At 37.2% G+C, this 26563-nt stretch overlaps 1 protein-coding gene across 1 annotated transcript in view; it reads right to left on the reverse strand.

The window, feature by feature from the left end:
• The window catches only part of LOC121654443 (rho GTPase-activating protein 26-like), an 87446-nt gene that overhangs the window by 10993 nt on the left and 49890 nt on the right, over positions 1 to 26563 (reverse strand). Inside the window, exons 6-21 of the mRNA XM_042008587.1 lie at positions 24598 to 24699; positions 24369 to 24479; positions 23791 to 23895; positions 22891 to 23020; positions 22385 to 22485; positions 20902 to 20996; positions 18903 to 18981; positions 17913 to 17949; positions 17634 to 17699; positions 15323 to 15397; positions 15144 to 15228; positions 14294 to 14352; positions 8814 to 8919; positions 6091 to 6250; positions 1314 to 1455; positions 931 to 1123 (exon numbers count right to left, since the gene is read on the reverse strand). Of these exons, the coding sequence (XP_041864521.1) occupies positions 931 to 1123; positions 1314 to 1455; positions 6091 to 6250; positions 8814 to 8919; positions 14294 to 14352; positions 15144 to 15228; positions 15323 to 15397; positions 17634 to 17699; positions 17913 to 17949; positions 18903 to 18981; positions 20902 to 20996; positions 22385 to 22485; positions 22891 to 23020; positions 23791 to 23895; positions 24369 to 24479; positions 24598 to 24699 (1646 nt within the window). The remainder of the gene's footprint in view (positions 1 to 930; positions 1124 to 1313; positions 1456 to 6090; positions 6251 to 8813; positions 8920 to 14293; positions 14353 to 15143; positions 15229 to 15322; positions 15398 to 17633; positions 17700 to 17912; positions 17950 to 18902; positions 18982 to 20901; positions 20997 to 22384; positions 22486 to 22890; positions 23021 to 23790; positions 23896 to 24368; positions 24480 to 24597; positions 24700 to 26563) is intronic.

The following is a 26563-nucleotide window of genomic DNA, read 5'->3' on the forward strand; positions in this document are numbered from 1 at the left end:
TTGGCAGAGCATCAGTTGCCCATGAGTGAGAGCAGGGTTCCAATCCCCCACAGGACAAATATTAACACTTTCCAGTTAGGCTGTTAGGCAAGACTCTTAACAAGAGGAAGAGAGATAGAGAGAGGAAACCAAATTTGAACTTATTGGTTTAAATGAAGAAAAAAAAATAGGTATGGTAGGTAGGAAACAAAACAGAAACAACCAACAATTGAGACAAACATTTTGGAGCTGAAGGTGATCTGTGCTGAGAACTGGCATAAAATTCCTCCAAGATGATCTGGAAGCCAAGATTTTGTCACAGTTTTATCTGAGTGTACCTGAGTAACAATCAGATAATATTATTCAACAACTAAATCCCTGTGTTAATACTTTTGTCTGTTCAGCTTCACTGGATTCACTTCATCTATTTTTAGAATGTGTGTGAAAATCAGATGATGTTTCTGTAAGATAAAGAAAACCCAGTTTAAAAAAAAAAAAACTGTATTAAAGACACACATCCTGCAGCAGAAATCTCGGCATTGGCTGTGGGAACACAACTCACACCTGCATCCATAAAACAAGAGGATGCTGAATGCAACCAGAAAAAATCTGGATTAACAAGATCCATAAACACCACTGCCTTCTCTAACCCCTGAGATGCTTTAAGATGGACTGAGACAAAGTGGAAAACTATTTTGGTTGGATAAATCAAAATTAATTTTGGAAAATTAAAAAGAAGAGTGACTGTCTAACCTTTTTTTTTTTTTCTTTTTTTTTTTTTTAGCACACACAGTTCAAAAGCATTTTAGTTATATAGAGGGGTTTATTTCAATTTTCCATAGCCTTCCAACTTTTTTGGAAACAAGTTTTTCTCATAAATTTCCCCTCCTAAGGCTAAGGTCTATACATGAAGGACCACACAGCGAAGCTCCATCACGCTGTCCTACTCACAGTGAGCTGGGTCGGATCTGCCGGCCATCCGGCTCTCCATCGTTGCTGGTCAGGCTGTGTCTCGGAGTTCGACCCTGGCTGCTGCTGCTGCTGCTGTTGCTGCTGCTGCTGCTGCTGTTACAGTTGGCAGAAGAAGAAACTGGGTTTTGCAGGTCAGTGGCCGTGGCGTTTCCAACACTGTTCCCCCTTTCACCTATAAAAATACAGATGGTGCTCTCAGCCTTAAAAATGTCAGTTGGCTCCTGTGACCCTTGCAAAACTGGCTACTGACTGCCAATGCTTGGTTTCCTTGAGAAATCTGATATGCAAATCAGATTCTCAAATAATAAATTGAAAGTTTGATGGAAGGAGAACAGCTAAAAGAAAAAAAGCATAAAACCCACCTTTCTGGGAATGTGTGGGTGTGTGAAAGAGTGTGAGAGGCCTCTCACTGCAGGATGGGGCTTTGCTCTCAGCACTTTTCCTAGACATGTTCAGCTGCATGTTGGTGGGACCACCGACAGAAATTGGCATGTCCATGAATATCTACAGAAACAAAATTCAGATTTAATCACAACTTAAGAAAGAATATAGTTTAGAAACTTGAAAAAGACTCTACTTGTACACTCTTTGTAAAGCATTTGCATCATTTGTAAAACACACAAATGTTGGTAATGGCAGTACAATATAGGATTTCTGCTGCAGAGTATTATCACATTTAGGAGAGACACAATGTTCTCAATGTTGGGCCACACCAATGTCATTCAGCAACTATTTAAATCTGCTTGATCAGTGGGCATAATTAGTAACAGAGGTCTTAATGAAACAACTTTGCCCATGCAGAAAATCAACAGTGAAAACTGTGAGAATACAATTTGTACCATAACATTGACTTGACTTTGCTGTAATTTATTATAATCACTTATATCTTATTATACAGTCATGCAAGATTAAGACAAGCCAACACTGTGATACAATTACAGTTAGGGCTAGAAATATTTGGACAGTAACATGATTGTTTGAGCTGAGATACCTCATGGGATTAAAAACGTAAATAACTGAGCTACAACTGTTGTGTCTAAACTGTGTGTGTGTGTGTGTGGGGGGGGGGGGGGGGGGGTAATGTGGCCTTTTTGTATTGAAGCAAATTAAGGGTTTGCACCTTGTGGTGAACCCTCTGTATTTGCTCTCCCCAAGTCTTCTCTTTACGGTACACTTAGATGCTGAAACACTGACACTTCGTGGAGAGTGGATCATGGGAAAAGGTTTTTCTTCACATGATCTTCACCATGAAAAGGATCTTGCCTATATCCACCACTGATGTCTTCCATGGAAATTTGGAACTTTTTTTGTCCCAAAGCTCAGCAGTGGGCCCTTTTTCTTTCAGCATGTACCAAACTGTTGAATTAGTCACTCCTAACATTTCTGCCATCTCTCTGATGAATTTCTTTTTTTTTTCTTTTGCAGCCTAAGAAGGGTCTGTTTCACATCCACTGAGAGCTCCTTTGACCACATGTTGTGTTCCCATGAACAATTTCCAAATGTAAATCCTATACCTTGAATCAGCCCCAGACCTGCTTGATTAATGACAAGAAATGCAGCCCAAGAAATATGTTTAGCCAACTGTCCAATTACCTTTTAAAAAAGGAAATAGCTAGCTGTAACTCCTAAATCATTCCTCCAATCTGGACGTGAATATCATCAAATTAAAGCTGAGAGTCTCCTCTTTTAAAGCCCATGTTAGTTATAGAACGGTATCTTGAATATGTTTTGGTGAACAGCTAATTCAGTTCAATTCAATTCAGCTTTATTTGTACAGTGCCAATTCACAAGAATGTCATGTCATGCATCGAAACTAAACTTCATATAAATCAAAAACAAAACTGGTGTCAGTGTCCAAACATATTTGTCCAATGGAAGCTTTTTCTCTCAAAACGCTGTATAACTAAAAACACAACTGGGATGTTTAACCAGGTCTTCTCTTCAACACCTGCCCTGTCAGGCAGTTCAGCCAATGAGCTTGTCACTAGTTTTAATGCTAAAATGTTAAGTATTATGGATGTCATTGCTCCTATTAAGGCGAAAGTTGTCTCTGGAAAGAAAAAGTCTCCATGGAGAAATTCCACACTGGTAAAGCATGGAAAAAGAGAGGATCGGAAAGCCGAGCGCAGATGGAGAAAAACAAATCTACAGGTTCATTATGACATGTATAAAGAGAAACTTCACTCTTATAATCTACAACTGAAGAATGCAAGAAAGTCCTATTTCTCTGACATTATTAGCAAAAACTATCATAATGCTCTTATTCGCTATTGTTGACAGGTTAACAAACCCTCCTGTGTCAATAGCACCTGAGCTTTATTCCACCAAGGCCTGCAATGAGTTTGCCAAATTTTTCATGGAAAAAATCCAAAATATCAAACAAGTAGTTGGTTTATCAACAGCAGGTTCAACAGACATACTGTGTCCATTGAAAACCAGTTTAAGCACCATGACACAGTTTAATCCCATTAACAGCAAAGATCTGGGCGACATCTTATGTCAGCTGAACTTCTCCATCTTGCTGCTTGGACATCCTGCCCACAGGTTTCTTCAAAAAGGTCTCAGAGACTCTGGAGCAAGATCTGTTAACAGATTGTGAACTTGTCCTTAATTTCTGGCATCTTCCCAGAACTTTTAAAAACAGCTGTAATCAAACCCCTGCTAAAAAGGGACAACCTAGACAAGACACAAATGAGCAACTACAGGCCGATCTCAAATCTTCCTTTTCTAAGTAAGATAATTGAAAAAGCCATTTTTCATCAGCTAAACGACTTTTTAACACAAAACAACTGCTACGATGTCTTCCAGTCAGGTTTTAGACAGCACCACAGCACTGAGGCTGCTCTGACCAAAGTCATTAATGACATATGTTTGAATACAGATGATGGAAAAATGTCCGTCTTAGTCTTACTAGACCTCAGTGCTACATCTGATACAGCTGACCACAATATATTGCTTAAATGACTGGAGAACTGGGTGGGCCTCTCTGGCACTGCGCTACACTGGTTTAAATCTTATTTAGTGAATAGAAATTACTTTGTATCAATAGGTAACTTTACATCTGAGCAAACAAAAATTACATGTGGCGTTCCCCAAGGTTCCATCCTGGGGCCTCTTCTGTTTAACATCTACATGCTCCCACTTGCACAGGTCATGAGGAAAAACAAAATTAGTTACCATAGCTACGCAGATGACACACAGATATATATTACAATGTCACCAGGAGACCTAGGCTCCATACAGGCTCTTGGTAAATGCATTGAGGAGATTAATGACTGGATGTGTCTGAACTTTCTTCAGTTAAACAAAAACAAAACTGAGGTGATGGTCTTTGGAGCCAAAGAGAAACGATTAAAGGTCACCACAGAGCTTCAGTCTATACAACTAAAAACCACCAACCAGGCCAGAAATCTGGGTGTACTGATGGACTCCAAACTTAACTTTGAAAAACACATTAGGGGAATTTCAAAATCAGCCTACTATCACCTTAAGAATATATCAAGGGCAAAAGATCTGATGTCTCAGCAGGACCTGGAAAAAGTAGTCCATGCTTTCATCTTTAGTCAGCTTGATTATTGTAACAGTATTTTTACAGGTTCTACCTAAAAAAATCAATTAGACACCTGCAGCTGATTCAGAACTCTGCTGCTCGAGTCCTCACTAAGACCAAGAAAGTGGACCACATCAGTCCAGCTCTGAGGTCTTTACACTGGCTGCCTGTTCGTCAGAGAATAGATTTTAAAGTTCTGCTGCTGGTCTATAAAGCTCTGAATGGTTTAGGACCAAAATACATCAGTGACCTCTTGACCCATTATGAACCTGCCATAATCCTCAGGTCATCTGGTTCCAGTTTCTTATCAGTTCCCAGAGTCAGAACCATGCTGAATGCAGCTTCTGTGCTCCACATGTCTGGAACAAACTCCCAGAAAGCCTCAGATCAGCTGAAACACTCAGTTTATTTAAATCAAGGTATAAGACCCACCTGATCTCTGCTGCATTTCAATAGTTTTTATTTAGAAGTCAAAATCTACATCAGGTTCTTTTAAGCTGGAATCAAGTTTTAATATTGTCTTTAACTTTATTTCTTGCATTTTATCTATTTTATTTTAGCATATTCCTTCTGCTTTTATTTCATTAATTGCATTTCTTTTAATCTTTATTTATTTTTTTATAATTTCTTTAATGTACTTGTCTGCACCCTGCTGTAATGATTTATGTAAAGCACTTTGAATTGTCTTGTACATGAAATGTGCTATACAAATAAATTTGCCTTTGCCTCTGTTGCGGCAACTTTTTCACTCCAAGCTTTATGTTTTTACGGGTTCTATTGCAATTCCTTTTCCTTTTCACAGTAGTAATGTTCTGCTGCTTCACACCCACAGCTCACACAGGAAAAAAAAAAGAAAAGCTGGATCTCAATTTGGTCTGGTCCTGTCTGAATGCTTAGGTTGCAGAAAAGCTTAAAAAATGTCAAACAAGCTGAATCACATCAAATATACAAACGTTTTGATAAAATATGATTTCATCTATAAGGTCAAATAAATAATTGAATGTTTACTGACACAGTTTTAATATTTCTTGAAGGGTTTGCAGCTGTTCTGTCTCTGTGTTTATACGCCATCTGTTTTGATTTTGCTAGATCCACCTGCCAGAGAAGTCTAAGAAGCATATAGTAACGCCAGCATGCTTTTGGTATGTATATGTGTGTGTGTGTGTGTGAGTATCATCCTTTTGACACACATTTGCCTGCTTACGCTTGTACACAAGTGTGGCAGCACATGTGTCATTATTCCATGTCTAATTGTTTGCTCCATTCACTGACTGAATACACGATGTGAGGGTCTCATGCAGCAGACATACTGTTACCATGGCTACACATTTAAATAGCTTGGCCTGCTAGTAAACTGCTTGTATCTAAAGGGGAGAGTGGCTTTGAAGGCTGTAAAAAGTGTATACACATTGTGTGGGTGTGTGGGGCATGGTTACGTGCATTAATTGTGATTTGAATATTAAATCACACAAAAGTTAATCTGCATTTGGATGTCGAGGCATTCATTAAATCCTCAATCCTGCCGAAGAGCTCTGTGAGTGTGTAACTCATTTGCAGACACAAACACACTCACACCCTCATCCTCTTACCCTCTCGTGGTGCTCTATGAGGATTTCCACTACAATGTTCTGGAACTTGATGTCCATGATGGCTGCCACCGTTTCCTCCTGTGGGCGGAGCAGAGTTGGACCAAAGACCACACCCAGATTGGCAACAGTCATCAGGTTCTGCTGGTGGTGACTGGCCACGCTACAGATGAGAAAGACAAGAGAAAGAGTGTCACCACATTTAATTGAATTAAAACATGTAACCTGACAGGTTTTATACTGGGTCATGGGATGCAAGATAAAATGCACGTGTCAACCCAGCTCACATCAACAGCTCCTATCAACTCAGAGGAGCATTTTTAGTATGCTTGAGCTGACTGCTTGGATTTTCAGCTTCCTGAAATGCTTGCGTCAACCCCTTTTCAGCAGCAGAAAGTTACTGATGTCAAATAAAAATGTTCAGCAGGGTAACAGAGTTGATAATGAAAATAATGACCAGATGATTTTTTTTTTTTTTTTTTTAAAGTGTCTTTTCAGGAGCTGCTAGTCGCAAACTGGGGAGCAAAAAAAGTGACTAGTGGACTCACAGAAATGAAATACAACCCAAGCTGTTACTGTTTGATTTATCAAATTGTAAAACTGAAAGATTTGAGGTTGTAAAACATTTTTCTGCTAAATAAAATGTATATTTTCTGAGAAATATTTGCCATCCCACATTTATTTCAATCACTTCATGAGTCTGTCCAGATTATAAAAAGTATTACATGGTATGTTATTATCTTAAATCAAAAGCGCTTTCATTTTTCTAATCTTTATTTTTCCCTGAACTGAAAGCAAAAGATCCTTTTGTCACTGCTTGATTTTGTATTTGTCGAAATTCTGTCCTCACACTCGAGAAGTCCGTGGCTACAAAACACAAAACTTAGTTTCAGCTCTCAGATTCGCTATTAATTAAACAAATGTCCCCCCTTCCAGTCTGAAACCGGTGCTATTTCCAAAGTGAACCAATTTGATTCTAATCTGCAGTTTGATGCAGCCATTGATGGCTGATTCTTCTTTTTTTCCTAATAATCTCACTAAGGTCATATTGTTTTTACCTTAAAAAAATATTATCAACATAAAGGTCTTAAATAAAAAAAGTTATGAAGCTGTATGTTTATATGTTCTCAGGTCCAACAAACACAGGAATTAAACTGGTAGTAAATATCCTGGTTTCAGCATTCTTGCTCAAGCATAAGTGGAATAATATTTGTAAAACTTCATCAGCTGTGTATATACATCTACACTTGATATAATCAGTTATGTCTTGTCATGTTAGTCACTTTTGCTGCAAGTATTATTTTTTTCAGCTCATAAACACTGACATCCAGATAATAGAATAACACCATCTTTGACTGGAATGAATTGGATTAGAATAAATTAGATTACTTACAACTAGACTTCAACTGAACTTTTTTCAGTAAGGCACTAAGTGCCTTTTGTATTGAATTGGCACTATAAATAAAACCCTAATAAATTTAATTAAAAGATTTTGTAATATCTGCTGCATTCAGTTAACCAGTAATTCGAGAGAACACTGACAAATAAAATGAATGCACCCACAAGGATACAGTAATGTCACTTTCAGCATCTTGTTCAGCTTTTGACAGATTTGTTGTGCAACAGTCTGAAGCAGGGTTCAAGGAGAGTTTTAACTGCAGCTGGACATTTCTATCAGTAAAAGTCAAAACTACAGTTTGGAGGTGGTGGAGAGCATGTCTGCATCACAGCAGGACATTTTTGAGAATAAGGGCAGAGTTTAGAGTAAAATAAGTATAATTTGAGTATAAAAATGGGCAACCCTGCTCTCAGTAGGCCATGTAAACTGTGTATGCTCTCAAAGAGCCTGTGCATGTGGGTAACCATATGTAGCACTGATATGGCCCATTTATCTCAGATTGAATCATGTTGAAGGAAAGCCTAATAAAGCCAGTAGGATTAGATGCAGGTTAAGATTGAATCTGAAATGCCAGCTGAATGCTTTAGAAAAATAATTACATAGAAGCAAATATCATCATCTGATTGTTTTTATTATTTATTTATTCAGCTTCAGACTGCAGAAGCTTTTGCTTATGTAGTATACAGCAATAACATCCAGAATACAGAACAGTTTGTCTATATTTTAAAATCCTGGAGAAAATAAAGAGATCTTTGCAGCTAAGTAACATTTGTTTTATTTATAAAAAAGTATTTGATAAGTAGAAGCACCACTTAGAGCCTATGTTCAAATTATATGCTGCCATATAAATCTAAATAAAAGTCAAAGCTATGAATTTAATAGATGCATGACTGGTTTTGTTTATGTTTACCTGAATGAATCCTGACCCACCAGTGACCACAGAAGATCTTACACACTCTGACATTGATAAAAAACCTGCACCTGACCACTAACTTCTCTCTCCCTTCAGCAGACAGCTTGGGAAACAGATTTAACCTAGTGGCTGCTGGGTTTCTATTTTCAGTCCACAATGTGTCAACGCATGTGGTCAAAAGATTACACTGAGCACTGATCCTTTCCAAGGATCGATGACAAGGAGGAATTACACAGCATTATGTAGCATTATGAATAAGAACAAAAGGAGAGAGAAGACATACACTACAACTCCAAACATTACATGGTAAGAAATGAAAGTAAATACAGTGCTACCGAACAAGTGTGCAGTGTAAAGTGCTGTTACACAGTAAAAACAGTAGCTGCACATCTTGTCTATGCTAGTTCCACCTACTTGGCCAAGTGTTTCATCAACAGCTCCAGCATCTGCCTGTTCTTCTCAGGCAGCCGGTGCACTAGAGCATGGATCTCAGTCACCCTGGCTTCTGGACTGTCCATCTCTGAAGAAACAGAAAAAGAGACAGGGGTGAAGTTGGTGAAGAAACACACCACTGGTCATTATTCCCTGACTATGGACTGGTGACCTGTCCAGGGTGTACCCTGCCTCTCACCTGTTAATGCTGGGATAGGCTCCAGCTTACCCGCAACCCGTCATGGACTAAGCGGTACAGAGAATGAATGAATAAACCCATCAGGTTAAGTAAGAAGCATAAACAGCACTTAAGGGGTATAATACAGTGTCGGCACTGTGATGCAGACATGTGGTTTTAATTCTTGTTTTTACATAGATGGCAAAGACATTTTAAAAAACCTAACATTGTAGGAATCAGCGAAGAAAAGAAACAGGCTCAGATTCAGAAGAGCCTTTATGCATCATAAAAGAGGCATGTAGCTTTAATGGCTTCACAAATCTGTTAAAGCAATGACATTTAGTAATTGTTGAGTTTGTGTTAATGTTCCTCAAACTTTGTTCAGGCATGCCTGTTAACGTGACAAAAAGAACCATTTCGTGCACAAAATATTTGACATTCAAGTGAGATTGGACAGTACATACAGTGAGGTATATAAGTTTTCCCACAACAACATTTCATATCGCCATAGCAATTCATATGAGCAAAACATGCAGTGGTTATGTAAAAAATAGTGGATGGAAGCAGCTGAAAATATCATTTGTCAACAAGCTTAACTATGTTTTATTAATCATGGTGTCAATGTGCCAACAAGATAATTGTCAAATTAAGAAACACATGATCCTTTACTTCCTGTTAGGACACCGTATCCACACAGTCACTGCTGTTTGGCAGCTGCACCACCACTCAAAACTCTGCATGAGTTACGGTTTATTCTAATGTCATTTTGCCAGGCAGGCAGCATTGTGCTGAACAATAATGGACAGGAGCAATTTAAAATACTCATATACAGTATAGTCACATAGATCAGAAGCATCAGCTGCAGCTGAAACACTGAAATGGTTTTCTCTTATTCATTTAGCTCATATGACATAAAAACGCACACATGACAGCAATGCACTCTGCTGCCAAAAGATTAAAGGAGAGCAGACTGTTGACAAAAAGTTTTAAGTGTAACTAATGAAACTGACACTGATATGCCCTTTTTTTAATGTTTAAAGATCTAATTTAAAACAATGTCTTTTATAGAAGTATTTGTGTAGGAATGTACAACATCTATTGTAGTTTGTAATTTCCTGATGAAGATATGTTACTCCTGAAAGCTTTTTTTTTCCTCCCGATCTCCTCAGTGTGCTATAAAGCTTCTTTTTGCACGTAAAAAGTCTGCAAAAATACACGACCCAATGTTGACATCAAATGGATTTATTCTCTGACAGAAAATGCTGCTTCTGAATTGTTTACCTCAATGACAATTTAGGATATTATGTACTTATATGTGTATTTGTTACTTATGTAACAATGGCCTAATGTCTGCCATAATGAGTATTTTGGGCAGAAAGAGACACACATGTCTTTAATATGTAAATTATTAACTTTTACATGAGCAAAATGTAGAAAGAGTTTTGCTTTAACTTTAATGGTTCTTCATCAAGAATGTATTTTGCGTCGGGTCATATAAAAACCATCTTGCTTCACCGAAATCTCCCCAGTGTGCAAAGTTTGTGTTGATTCCCAACAAAAAACAGCGCCCAGCAAAATATTTTTCACTCTCTCATTTGGCACAGGATAGGGAAGTTGGACAATATTCAGGGACAAATCAGCACATCCTTTGTTTTGGCCTTTTTATTGGATTAGTTGGCAAACAAAAAAAAAAAAAAAAAAATAGAGACTGATGCCAACAATTACGTTTAATCTTTGCATGAGTATTTCTTATTGGTCTTCTAACCAATATATAGAATAATATAGAAAATAATACAGAATACTAGTCATGCATTATTCTGTCCTACGAGACAGAGAGATGCACAATGATAGATGAAGCAGGTGCTTCTGGTCACAGCATCTAACACTGCTGCAAAGTTAAATACTGCTTCCTGGTTTGCAGGCAGAGCAGACAGACCTGCTGTTAACACATTACTACAATAAGTCAATAGGAGATGACAGAACGCTCACACTCGATCAGCCCTGTGGCCATGGTTGTCAGCGCTGGGCAATACATATAACACAGGCATTTTCTTAGGATTTAACAGGGCGGACAAGCCCTAAAAAAACAGATCCTAACGCAGTACTCACAAGCACTTCCATACATGCCCATACAAAGAAAAAAGCGACCGTAAAAGCTAAAAAACAAAACTTGTTACCAGTTGATCAGATGAGTAAACTGCCTCAACACTTTTTTTCTAAAATACATACTTTCATGTTGGGCAGTCTAGCATCCTCACATCATTTTAAAGACGACACCCTCTTACAACTAAAAATACTGATGGCGTGCTTGCATTAAATTCAGAGAAAAGATCCATTTCCAAATTTAAAAATGTGTTATGGATATATTGACAAAACATGTGAACTTAATTGTTGTGAGCCTTAAAAAGAAAGTAAAAAAGTCAGAAAAATATTGATCAGTGAATTACTAGAAGGCTTTTAGGATAATTGGCTCTATTTTGTGAGTTTTGCTTTGCTATCCTGACATAATTTCGTTGCATTTGTTGCAACGACAAAGTTCTATCTATCGATTGCACCCACTGTGATCGCTGTTGTGTGAAATGCTTTACATGACCAAGAATCTCAGCTTTTCAGAGGTTTGTCTCATGTGCACCTACTTTTATACAGCACTGGTGATGAGAAATTATGTGGAGAGTAGCTGGATGTACATAAATAACTAGAATAGCTAGAAAGAAAAAAATAGAAGAAAAAGTGAGAAGAGAGTTTCAGAGCGCAGCTGAAACTCTTCAAATTTTATCATTTATGCTCAACTTGGCTGCGATAGACTGGCGACCTGTCCAGGGTGAACCCTGCCTCTTGCCTGCTAATTGCTGGGATAGACTTCAGCTTCCCTACAACCTGAATTGGACTAAGCGGTATAGAAAATGGATGTACGGATGCTTAACACGGCAGTCATACATGAGGAGTTTTGCTTGACATCTTTGTAAAAACATGATCCTCCCAAATTCTGTTGTCAAAATGTGTGAAGGATGCACACTTACGCAGCTGTGCAATTTGCTTCACTCAAAGTATATATTAAATGTCAAGAAACTAATGGATTATGAAAATAAAATGAAAGAAGTTTTTATAAGAGGAGATTTAAAGAGGATTCTGTCTGATCAGACATAATACAGTCAATTGTTTATATCAATCAATGCTTGATAAGCATGGAAATCAATCTCTTAAAGTGGCTGTTAGACGTTTACCCTTAAAGTCAACATGTGGCCATCATGTTGGCAAAGTGAATCAGGAGCATATTTAAAAATTTTGTTGGAAATAGACTTAAAATTGGGGATTAATCTCGGATGATCTAGGAGAAGAAAACTGGTGATTTAATGACAAAACAATACCGCAAGCAAAACTACAGTCAGAGTGATAACTCAGTGTGTATTTTCACGCCAACACATGCAAAAAGGAAGGTATGACGAATCCAGCTTCTCCTTGCCTCTCCTCTTCCTTTTTTTCTCCCACTAAAGCTGCTCTTTTATCTTTTAATCCCAGATTCATGTTCAAACCTGTTAAGCAAATAAAGATAAAACTTGAGAAATGGAAAAAAGAGCTTGGCAATGGGAGGAGTTGGAGAACATGTGAAAGAGCCGCAGAAAAGAGGAGGAACTGAAATAGAAAGTTCAAACCAGGACACGGTTCTCGGATCACACTGCTGCTTTGGCAAACTTCAGCCTTGGAGGAAAAAACTTGCATTCACAGACAAATTCTTACACATATGCATGCATGACATGCAAATGCAAAATTACCAGAAATGGTTGAATTCCAGAGAAAAAGAGAGAGATGTTTAATAAAGGGGGGGATTTAGAAAGAAAAGAAAATGTGTAAATAAGTTGCAAGCATAAATTATATTTTACAGTAATTATAAAACCACATTTGCATGCTTTAAAAAAATTATGTATCAAATTTGTATTAGACTCTTTTGCATGGTATCTTCCACACTCCTCTCTCCTCAAAAATATGCACACACATAAGGCGTTTCATTTGTTTTCTCCCCGGCTGACATCCCGATGTATTGAGCTACTTCCTGGTAGTGTTGCCAGAGACACAAAGTCATTTCCTGCTGTTCCTTCCTATTGCAGCACAGCTTTCCAAAGGAGCTGCTACAGACAAAGAAAACTGGTCACTGAATCCTTTCAGAATAGACTGAACTGGATGAGACTGAATTGCACCTGACCTTGCTGGAATAAATCAACTTGTTTAACATTCAGTAAAAAGGAACAATGACAACATGAACATGGAATACATACTAAGGCTAAGCAGGCCTTACTGTGCCAAACTGGTTTATACAAGAGATGGTCAAATAATACCAGTATAAACCAATAAATTTAGCTACCACTTCTAATGGAAAGTCTTCATTTCATGGTCTGAAAAGGTTTGTGCATGTAAGAGTTTATTTTTTGTAGCCTAGCAGCCACAGGAAAAGAATCTAGTGAAATTATGGCCAAGAGTACTGTTGGAGAGTTTAGGAAATCTGTCTTCAAGACAGCTGAGTGAGCTGTGTTTTTTTCTTTTTTAATGGAATGAATGTAGAATAAACCACACCCAACAGGCAGTGTTGGAAAAAAAATTGCAGCTGCTATCTGGTGTGACAAATTAAATTCAACTTGGTCAAACCACTTTGCCAGTTTAAATATATATATATATATATATATATATATATATATATATATATATATATATATATATATATATATATATATATATATATATATATATATGGATTTGAATTTCAGCTGTATACAAAAAACACAGCCCCTCCTCCCACACACACACACACATTTATGCCTGTAGCATTCTGTGTCAGACAACACAAAGCAGAGAAGTCTTAACTAAAGACAAATCATGACCACCTCAGCCAAATGCTGATTCATATGTTCTCATTTTACAGATTAATCTCGGGAGCAATGCTTGAGAAATCTCCTCCTACAGACGTTCACTGGGAGAAGTTAAAGAAATCCCCTCGTCTCACATAAAAATATTAAAATACTCAAATCCATTTTTAATCCATCCACAATCTGTACTTATACACATGAAATGAACCTGGAGGACTTTAGTTTCATTCAGCAACATTAATCAACAACAAATGAGTAACTTAAGGATTGCCCTGCACAGGAGTTTATTGCTTTAAGAATCTGTAAGCCGTTAGATCTTTTATTTAGTAGACGGTCATTTCTTTATGTCACAGTGGTCTTGAATAGCTCTTTGCAAAACTGAACGAGTGAAAGGCAAATGAATTGCATGAGAGAGAGGGACTCACTGGCAGCTTTGATGAAGCTCCTCTGGTACTGATACGTCATGAGAGGAGCAGGCAGCACTCTGGAAACACAGGAGAAGTCAGGAAGAATATCAGATCAGAAAATAAACAGCTTATAATTTGCCACTTTGTAAAAAAATATATATATCAATGAATGATAATAATCTAGTGTTCATTTGGGCAAGCTCTGCTTTGACAGATTCACATGAATCCTTCACTGCTGTCAAATGAGAGTAACGGTGCCTGCTGGCTGTCGTGGAGGCCTGATCTGTGCAATGACTGCTGGAGTGTCAGAACGGACAGCAGGTGTGACTGTGAATCTGTGGATTTACATCAAGTCCATAGTAGATTTATTCAAGTCCAGCAGATTGAGCATAGCATGAGCGTCATTACTAGTCCACTTCTTACATCTGTCTTACCATTTAACTGACTCGTTGTGGTCTCAGATCCTAATCCTTCTCTCAATATTACTATGCTGTAAAGCAAGTCATTAAACCCTCAAATGCTTTGCAGCCAGAAAGTAAAACATTTAAAAGGGTTTAGGTTCAATAAGTTAAAAAGATACTTTAATAAAGGTAGGCTCCTAGGTGAGTTAAACCTTTTTAAAAGAAATTCAACAGACTTAATAAAAAATAAAAATCTAATTCAGAGGCATATTTTTTTAATTAAACAAATAAAGAAAACAAATTTATTCACACAAGAGGTAAAACATCGGAGGACAGAAAAAACTCAAAAAGATCATTCCATTCAGACATGTAAAAAGAGCAATCAGTCCATTCAGGAAGTTTTTTTTCCAGATGAGTCTTACCTCTATGATAAGTAAGTCTGAACAGAAAAAGATTTTCACACAAACCTGAGATAATGCTTGATAGCACTTGTTACTGTTTTGATCTCCCACTCTGGACTTTCCAACTCTACGTCAGCACACGTTTTAGGATCTGACAAACAGAAACAAGGAGATCAAGTTAAACTACACAAAAGCTTAAAATAGAGTGTTTTTGTGCACGCTTTACTGTGTGTTTCTGTGTTTACCCATAGCCAAGCTCAATAGCTTTTGTACTTTGGAGTTGACGCCAGCAATTCTGTACAAGCCCTGCTCATCAATACCTGGAGAAAGAAAACCTCATTAACTCCTAACATAAGCCCTCTGAAACAGACAAAAAATTTTTATATTGTAATAAAAACTTTCTGACAAAGATTTTGGCATCTCAGAATCCAAACATGAAGATTGTTGCTATTTTAGTATGTTTCAGCCTTTAGGCTCATGTAAAACTTATTTACAGCACTTCTGTGTTCAAATGAAAAGAAAAATTCTTGCCGCTCAGAAACCCGTTGCAACCCTTGTGTAGTTTACAATGTAAAGGTGAACGCATCTATTGGGCGATGAAGAGCTATAGAGTGTGCAGCAGTGGATGAACTTAGAGCAGCAGATGAAAGACGGTGCTGATGCTGTAAATATGTGGACCTTTACTGTGACATTTAGAAGAATATCTTGTCAAGAAAGATGTCCAGATACATTCAAGAGTAACATTCGCTCAAGGTAGCAGCTTTAATGCCTGCTGAAGACCTTTTCTTCCAGGTTCCTGCATCCATAAAGTATAATGTAACTACACCTAGCACAAAAAGTAAAGAAATGTGTGCTTTTTGGATTATTCCTTTGTTGGATTATTCCTTTGTTGTAATAATGCTTCTCGGTAATAAATCTTATACTGATCAAAAGTCTGTTTATTTCATTTTTAAATGGTGCCATATTTGTAAGGAAAATACATTTATGGGATATGCAGCAGAGTTGAGTATGTGGGTTGCACCCATGAAAAACTAATGTCAAACAGCTTATTCTGCTATTGACTCATATATGGTGTCATTTATTGGATGGGTGATTGAAGCTGGAAGAAACAATTTATGCATTTAACAAATGGAGGCCTCAGTAGCTACACAGCCACAACAGCCTGGCACCTGCTCCTCATGCTGGTCACCAGCTTGGTCACACACTGCCGTGGGATAGCATCGCATTATTCAACCAGTATTTGTCACAAGTCAGATAGTGTGGTTATGTTGGTCACTCTGGCACCAGCAGCATGCCCAAGCTGATCCCACAAGTGTTCAGTAGAGTTGAAGTCAGGACTGCAGGCAGGACATTGCATCCTCTCCATACACCCAATTTCAGAGGTAGTCTCTGATGAGAGCCCCTCTGAGGGGCCAAATGTTGTCATCTTGAATGGCACAGACGATCTCCGGATCAGCCAAACATGACATGCCTGTAGCAAACTTGAACTAACAACTGTAGCAGGGTCATGTTCACAAGTGCTGCTAATTAGCCAACAGTTTGTCAAACACCAGGGGTAGAAGATGCTCAAAACAAGAGCCGATAGCAGAATACCACATACCCACATACTCAACTCTGCTGCTGCCCCCACAAATGCAAAAGAAATAATCTACCAAACACAAATTTTCTTGCCTTTTGTTATACATCAATTTTTCTACAATGCACGCACAAATATTTTCTACATACTGTATTATCAGTTTTCTTTTTTAGTTTTAGTTTTCTAGTTTTAGAAAAGCTTTGGTCTAAAATGTTTTCATAGAATCTTACTTCCTTGAATTTTTCTGCTTTTTAAAATCTCATATTACAGGATTTACAAATCCACTGCCCTGTAGTGTGTTCCGCTCAGACTGTGACGTAACGTGATGCATGGCAAACAGAGCGTACATACTGGAGAATACGTGTGTTTTTTATGTAATCTTCTGCTTATCCTGGCATGCCTAATATTTCTCTACGATCACCTAATTAACTGACTAAACACATATAGAAATATAAGTTCATTTGCAAAGATATCCAAGTGGTTACAGTTTATTATTCTTACATTTGTTCGAAGTTCATTGAATAATTATATTTTTTTAGCATTTTCAAGATTAACTGTCATTTCTTCACTGGAACACACTGATGTTATTTCAACCATAAGATGTATTGAGGTTGAGAATGAATTTACTAATAATATGTTCATTAAAATCTAATTATGTAGAAAGATAAAAGCAAATAGACCCTTTCAGTCAGCTGTGAGTTTTGCTTATTTAGTGCACATCTTTTAATGTATGTGGGTGAAACACTATAAAATTTATCATAAGAAAATGTTTTAAAAATGAGTAATTATGAATCTAGCAATAGCAGCTGAAAAATGTCTTCTGTTGCTGTTTAAAGGTTTTAATGAAGCAGCCATGTATTCTGTGTTGCTCCCTGAATGCAAGCAGAAATGAAGTAAATCTAAAGTGAAAAGACAGAAAAGAGAAAAATGTAGGAAATAAATAAAGCAGAAAATTGAAAGACTTTAAGTTAACATTTTACCTCGAGTCTCTACCGCATAGATGAATTTTTTCATCACGTTGAATCCGACCACATCCAGCTGGGCCACTGATGATGGGGAGGACAAACAGAATGAAATGCATGACTTAACGCAGGTCACATTTTACATTAATGTTTAAGATATTTATTTTTATACATCAATATGTTAACAGTATAGTAACAAATGTCACACTCACAGTATCAAGGTAAAACTACCAGTGCTGAAGGTGAAAGAAGCAACTTTAATTAAAGAGTTAATGAATGTAAGTTAAAGCTACTTACTGCCCTCAGCCTGGTTGTCTTTGTTGAGATTGTACACCTAAGAAATAAAGAAGAAAGCAAAACATCCACTAATGCAAATGATTTACCATCATCGTGACTGAGATTCATCCTGATACTGCGGAACCTTCATCGTGAACTTTTTCAGTCAGCTGCAGATTTATGCATTATCATGGTAAATGTTGTTTGGTTAGAGATCTGCCGGCACATTTAAGCTTGATTTTTAACCCACTGAGACTTGCAGCACATGAGTGCTTTGACCTTTTAAATCTAATGTGACTAGAACTCTGTATCATTATTTCCATAAGAAAGAGATTTATATTTATATAATTTTATATGCATTCAATTTAAATGCACCATTAAGTAATAAATGGGTTTAAAAGCAATTATGTTAGCATTTCCATAATGTGTTAAAGTGAACATTTAAAAGTTCTTCCTCATCAAAAAGAACAATGAAATGTGTTTGATCTTGGATCAATTTGCCTGAGAGGATGTGACACAGAGCTGAACATGTGGTGACTCTGCTGGCTGACAGGGTGCAGCAACAGCCTCAGAACAAAGAAGTCTTGACATCAAAGACAGGTAAGAGCTAAGAAAGGGCATTTCTTATTTTACAACAGGCCCACTGAGCTCAGCAAATGCTTGTTCAGGCTTGTGTGGACTTTATGGATGTCGATTACCTTTGCCCATTTGAATGCAGACACGAGGGAAGTGTTGGGACTTGAACAGTTGTAATAAAGGGCGTTGAACCCAGCATTAAAACACACTCTTTAAAGTAAAGACATATTCACCACAAACTGCTTGATCTTAAGTGATTTATTCAAAATAGTGTGCTGAAGTAAAGCTAGCAAAGTTGAGCCTGAAAACAAAATCTTAAGTTAAGTGTTGCTCTTGTTTTGCTTTGTGGACACAATGTTCCTGCCTCTCATCATCTGTCTCTGCTCCTGGCTGTCTATGTCATGTAAGCGCAAACTGGTAACCATGGTAACTTACCGGTTCTCTCCCATCCATAGCCTCCATCCACAACCTGCGATCCTCTTCTGAAAGAGCCTGCATGGTGATCACACCCGACCTTCACGCACAAACAAAAACACACACACACACAAAGGCACCTTAGCTTATCAGACATTAATGTTAGTGGCAAACTGTCAGTTAAATGCTGTTAGATTAGCAAATTTCACAGTACCAGCCAAATAAACACACACACACACACACACACACACACATATATATATATATATATTAAAATACCTGCAAAAATGTACATCATTTAAATGTTACAGAAATTTTCTTAAAAATAAATTCAGTTGACACTAAAAAGACTTGTTGCCAACTGTTTCAAAAGACATCTGCATGCAAACCTCAAACTTTTTTCAACAGCAAATCATATTCAATTGTGGATGCCAGAAGTATGACTAATACCACTCTACAGTAAATCAGACGATCAACTCAGATGCAATTTTTACCATAAAAGGATCAAAAGAAGATGATGAATGTGAATTGAAAATTCATCAACTAACCAAAATTTATTAGACTTCGCAGCTTAAACAAATCATTCTGACAGATGCAGGAATCAGTGTGTGTACTTACACCTCAGTCACTAACACACTGCCTCATTGGCCACGTCCATCTGAATCTACAACTTTCTTATCAATCCTAAAACAGTCGGGCTGTCTCAGCTATCAGCACATTCATCTTACCATCAACTCCAAACCAACTCATCCCAGCACAGAACCTCGTTTATCCAGATGTACCCGGGTCCCAGAGCATGACTACATTCTGGAAGGCCCATACTCTTGAAAAAAAATGACTTTGTCTGTCTCTTTAAAATTGTCTGGCGTCACTGAGTCTGACATGCGATCTAAGATAACTGCTACCACAGAGCTGGTTAGTTTGGTTTACCTGCTCGGTTCATTGTGTGTACACATAGAAGAGGTTGGGTGTTAATTAAAAGCAAGATTCTCAATATCATCGATAAAGTATTTAATCTGATACCTGCGGATAAACTAATAATGGGAATCCACCACATGAAATGTAAAAAAGTAAACATGTTTTTACATGACAAACTTAAATTAGGGGATAAAGGAGCTCCCTGAAAATACTAACGTGAGGACAGTCATATAAAACGGTGCAAGAACCTTTATAGTCTTATGTTAAATTTCTATGTTAGATAATAGTGTTCTGTGCATGTGAAGCACATGAACAAAGTAATCCCAAGATTGTTTCTGCTGCTAAAACAAATGCCAAAAGGCTTGTCTGACTGAAACATCAATAATTTTAATCAGTGAAGTATACAGATTAATCTTCCCACAAAAGACAACAGAGGATTTAGATCTTATTTAAAATTATTTCCACTGAGACTCCTTGTGGTATTCTAAGCTGCAGTGACGAAATAAGAATGATAGAGCAAGGATACAGTCAGAAATCCTTTTGGGAATGAAAAAATACTGTCATTTAATAGCTGTGCTGAGTAATCAAGCCCAGTTTTGTGGTACCAAAGAACCTAAATAAGGACCAACAGTTGGGTAACCCACTACATGTTCCCATGTGAAATTAGCCTATGGACAACAAAATGCTAAATATGTAAATGCATTTATTCCAGTCTGTATAACACCTGCACAAATTTCATCTCTTGATACATCATTAGCAACAACATAATACCTTACACCCATATAAAGACACACTTCAGTTATATAAATAACAACAAACTGATAAGGGCATTAAAGATATGGAGGAAGTTAAAGGAATACATCATCACAGTCCCATTATGATATTCAGATTGACTGAGCAGCGCCCTCATGTGTCTCTGAGCTGTAATTACACCCAGCATAATCTTCCCAAATCACTAAGGGACAAGAATTTCCTTTCACCTAATGTATTAATATGATATAAATCTTTTGGTGAAATGATAGTCGTTTCAGGTGTGTGTGGTAAGAAGATTATGTAGGGAGTTCAGATTTTGGCACACTAGTTAAATCACTCACTGACTCACCTGTCCACAGCCTCCACATCGAAACAGAATCTCTTTTCTATTGAGTCCGTCTTCCTCCTGGTGCACGATTTGAGGATGAAGCTCTCCTCCTCACCCTGACAAAACAGTGTAACAATAAGACTGGAAATTCCACTAAAGCATTAAAACTGGATGAGGAGGAATTTAAAACCTTTTGTATTAGACCTTGAATGACTCTGGTTTCATGTTTCAGAATAGCCAGTGCTTTTGTATTTTAGTTTTCCCTTAGTCCAAAAAGGACAAGATATAGATATTTAGAAAATTTTAGATGAACACTTGCATTTTGACATAGGCAATGATAAAAATGCCTGCAAAGAAAAAAAATGTGGATAAAAAACTAAACTATCAATGCTTCCAATGAGAAGCTCAGATTGTTAGTTTCATGTGCAAAAGAGAAGCAAGCAGACACGAAAAAAAATTAATTAATTTAAAAAAATGGAGATTTAATAAGACTATATAATTTAAGTGCCATATCATCAGTAATTTTAATGTTGACATTTACAAGAGTATCCTAAGGGTAGATTTGTACAGATAACTCAAAGAGTTTATTGATATTTTATATTTTTTCTGCGTATGGCACTCTGTGTAAAGTGCTACATATATAAAGTTGAACTGTGTTTAGTTTTGTATTGAGTTGAACTTACTTGCTCATAATCACATTCTGAATTTTATTTACATTCTACAAAATTAGCCAATGTTACGGTAAAATATTTTATTACATGTTTTATTCTTCTTTAATTTTCCTATATTAGAGTTCAGAGTTGCTCTGTGATGTAAAGTGTTTGCAGCTTTATTTAAGTAATACAAAATGCATTGTAACTGTTTAAAGAAAACAGGCTGCAACTTTTATAACCTTTAAATTATTCACCACATACAATACTGTGGGAAGAAAGAAATAAGTGTGCACTTCAGGAAAATAATTAGTGCCTTACTGCTAACTCATGTCAAAGGTGATGTTTTGGAAGAAAGGGTTGAAACTCACTTGTCAAACCAGTATCTGACTGTATGACCATTCTGGTGTGAAGCAGTAGTAGTAGCACCAAAAACAGCATTTGCTGGGGATGATTTAAAATAGCTAAACAGGATTTCCTTTCACTTGACTGTACTTTCCCTCATGTACTGGAAATATTTCAAACAACACACAGTGAGACCGTTGTCGCTAAGAGCAAGGAGAATGTGTTAGCTAGAGAGGGACCCAGTGGATGAACTGCAAATGAGACATGATAGGATCAAGTGACACTCAGACCAGAGTTGTGAATCTATAAATGGGAGCATCAGTGCTTCTCAGCCTGTAAAACATTTCAGTGTTCTTCACTATGTAGGCTTTCCTAGTTTTATGCAAGAATAATGTTTTGCTTTTTACCAATATATGGATGAAGAAATGCAGTGGACACATGGAGAGGTGTATGTCCTGGATAATTGGTGAACTTGTTATCTGTATATTTAAATGGGCAGAGATACTCACTATCTTTCCCCCAGATTTAGGATCAAACAGGACCATGGTGACTTTCTTGGGCTCACGGTGGTATGTGCAGTAGTATTTCACCCAAGTAGATACAAACGAGCCTGCCAGAAAAAAATGGGGAAATGAAAAGAGCAAAGGTTTAAAAATAGAAAAGGCACAAGGACAGAGGAGTACAGGGAAAATGTCAAATGGTCAGAGGAAAACAGTCAGAGGCAGATAGGGTTAAAAGAACATAAAAAAAAAGGAGTCAATCCTTGTTCAGAGCTAGATGCGTTGCCATGGTAATCACACGTTGACAGAGCTGCTGTCACGTCAGCCTTTGGTTCATTAAGGTTTGTTTATTCTGCTGCTCTGAAGCTTAGTGAGCCTCTGTGTGCACATACGCTACCAGGTTCTATACACACCCACACACACACACGCTCATTTATATTGCAGTAAGTTTTTTGCATCTACATTGTAAGATGTAACATGTTTACACACACAGACAGAGGAGGGCTAATACGTACGCTTCTCCAGAACAAACAGGTAGCCCTCCATGGTGTGGTGACTGACACTCTTGTGTTCATGAGGATTCTCCTTCATCTTCTTCATCAGAGACTCCACCTCAGACCGCGTGCTCTCAAAACGGTTCCTTGTCTGTTAACACAAGCACAGAGCACCAAAGACCTTCTGATTCTGTTCAGCTTATAGAAATTATACATACAGAAATGAGTAAATTACATTTAGTCACTATATAAGTATATAAGTTAGTTTTCATCATTTCTGTTTTTGTTTATATACTTTTTTACTTTTGCTGTAAATTCTCAATTTGCTCAAATAGTTTCAAGACAGTTGCTAATTTTCAGCTTTGCCCTAAATTACGAGAAAGGAAGGAGACAGCGCTGCTCTGGAGCCACTGACTTACTATCTTGAGTAATGTATAGATATGAAAACTGTCTTAAACCATCATAAGAGGCATGTAAGTGAAATAACTGGCCATTTTGTTTTTTGTTTGTTTTTTACAGCTTGACAAAACAGAGAATATGTGACCAGATGGGAATAAATCTGAATAAAGCTCTGACTTGACTCTTGATGTTTTGCTATAAGAAACTTTCCAGAAACTGATTTATATGTAGAACTTTTTTATATGTAGAATTTGATTGTCACTTTGGGAACAAATTCTCTCCCAACAACTAGTAACATATAACTAAATGTATCTCTGCATGCAGGTTGTTGACATTTATGGTTAAGATGTATTGTTTGATCTGGAGATCCTCATGAATTTTTCCTTCTATTCTGTCTATGAAAAATAAGCTAAAATCCCTTTAAACTTCTCAACAAACCTGGAGAAGTCTTAAATATTATTAGTGTTGAATGCTGCCAACTCTTTTTAGACAGAAGAACAGTATGTGTGTTTGAGACCTTACATTCTGTATACTGATGGTAAGATCGGTCTTAAAGTGGTTAAAGTCCTTTGCCAACTCGTAGCCATGGTGATAGTAGGTGAACAGGCCTTGAAGAAACGCCAACAGCTGAAAGAAAACAAAAAGAAAAGAGGATGAAGAAAACAACATACAGAGAGAAGAAAAGAAAAAGATGGTACAAACAAGTGAGAAAAAGACAAGTGGAGGAGGGGAATACAGGAGTGGGAGGAAAAGCCTAAAAACTGTGACCAAAAGTGAAAAAAAAAGAAAACTACATTTTGCAAAAACCATAAATCAGGTCAAATATTTTGCTTGTGCTAAGAAGCTGGGTAAAATGTTGGGGAGAAATGTCGCCATGTTTTCTTAGAATCCATCACTGAGGTGCCCTTGGGCAAAATCAAAGAGCTGTTTGCCAGAAATGGAGGACGGTAGTTATACTGAGCACCTGGTGTGCATGGATATGTCACAGTGAGTGAATGTAATGGAGACCGAGCAACAGAGCATGTGTGCTTAGCCAGTTCAGGGAAAAGAGGAGTTAAAAAACAGACATAGAACATAAAAGGATAAGAAATGGGTCATACGGGCTCCACAAAGTCAAACATCTTCCTCTCTTGGACCTCCTGCACTTTGAAGACGTACTCCAGGGAAACCTCGTAGAAATGCTGCCTCACATTGTCAACCTGGTTGTCTGCCTGCAACGGGGGAAAAAAAACAATAAATCTAAAAGACTACTATTTGGAGAAAAGTATGAGAAATTTAATCATTCAAATTCACCTGGATACCCTCCCACAGGGGGACACAGCGACCTACCTCATGCAGATGAGACTCCTTCTTCTTTGCTGAAAGGCTGAGGTGCTTCTCCAGTACTGCACAATATTTTTCTGTCTCTTTGTCATATTTTTTCTTAGCTTCCTGCCAAATCCAAAACAAAATAGTAAACTTTAAGATGAGAGGGAAAAAAGCAGAAAAATAATCAAGCTTCCAGACAGGTAACTTAATCATCTTCTAGAGTGTTTTTTTAGGCTAATAAATTCAACATGGAATGTCATTTTTTATCAAATTAATGTGGCGTTTTATTTATTGAAGCCTCTTTACCCTCTAATTTTAGCCACTTTAACCCTCTTCCTCAAAAGAGAAAGGGTAAGAGAAATTGGAATTTGTTCTTAATCTAGCTAATAAAAATTTTGAATATAAAAAAATAGATCATTGACAGAAATCTGGTTTTAGAACGAAGCGAGAAAAGATTTAGAATGTAGCATTATGTGTTTTTAAGCCTGTACTTAATATTTTCCATCTTTCAAAAGGACCCAATGTTAGATTAATCCTCTGGGGTCTGCAGCAAGAACAACTGACTGTTTCAGAAGTGAGATTATTAACATGACAGAGACACATGTGGATGGGTGATGAGCAGGGTATGCACAAAACAAAAAAAAAAAAAGAAGAAAATTTGTGTCTCTTCTAAACAATTTATGATCATTTAACCTTAATTCATGCAACAGAGTTATGAATCTCAGTACATAGTTCTGGAAGGGAAAATACAACATTTTAAATCCTGCCTACTCAGCTGAATGCACACAAGTGTTAATGGCAAAATGTAGTGAAAGCACCAAAGCAAAACAAAAAAGTACCAACTGTTTTGATGCATTACTTTATTCTACTACTACTTCATGTAGAGTTTTCACACAGGGTCACCAGATTTACACAAGAAAAGAAAAACAAAGACCTGAAGGAAAACACAAGTCACCACTTTAATGTGGCACATTTTGAAAGCTTGTTCTATTATTAATAATGTAAAATCTTGAAAAAATAAATAAATAAATGTAGAGCCGCTGAAAAAAATTCTGTTTTGCAACAGAAGGAAAGTTGAATGAATCATAAAACTGAAAAACTAAAATAATAGAATTTTCTTTTTCAATAAAAGTAATTACTTTTCTGTATGTATAGGGAAACATGAAGGGAAACAAACGGAGTGAAGTGAGCACATAAACAGAGGAAGCGCGGGAAGCCTGGGTTTCCCTCTCGTCAGAGAGCCTCTGAGGTGCTATAACTGCACATCCGCCCCAGCTTGTTGTGTCACTTCTGTATCCTAAACCAATGGTACAACCAGGCTGGGGCACCAGAGAGAACAACAGTAAAAGTATGAAAAAAATGACTATTTCATGCTTCTGTTGTGAATATTATGCTGATAAATGCTGATTTTAGCATTTGCACTCCTTTGCTTTGACCATTAACATAAAGTGTATCCCCAGTAGATATTGCTGATTCATTGTGATGATGTTTAATGAATTTATTCAATATGTGATTCACAGACAAATATATTTATAACACCTTTGAGATTATCTGAAAACTAGAAAAAATAGTAATGCCCTAAAACTCAGTATCCAAAAGCTTTTGTTGTTGTCCAATATTTCCAAATTAAGTAAAATAGTTTTAAGTCTATGAACCAGTCAGCCAACCCTCTGCTTACTGATTATATTTAATTTTTATCTTAGCTTCTCTAATGCTGTGGTGTTCATTGCCAAGCAACTTTCAACAGCATGCCCAGGCCTCTGAGCCAGAGAAAGAATACACAGCAGCTGCAGAAGACATTAGAAATGATGAATGCTCCTCTAAACAACAAGGCATCTGTTTAAAGTCTCTCTTTAATTTTTTCTTGTTCTCTGTGGGGATCATGTCTGAAGTTCATCCTTAAAGATTTCATGGCACAATTCTTGACAAAACGTACATCTGTAACTCAGTTAAAAGATGGCATAAGATTCTGAGGTTTCAATCAATC

Source organism: Melanotaenia boesemani, chromosome 15 (genome assembly GCF_017639745.1).
Source record: "Melanotaenia boesemani isolate fMelBoe1 chromosome 15, fMelBoe1.pri, whole genome shotgun sequence".
Lineage (NCBI taxonomy): Eukaryota > Metazoa > Chordata > Actinopteri > Atheriniformes > Melanotaeniidae > Melanotaenia > Melanotaenia boesemani.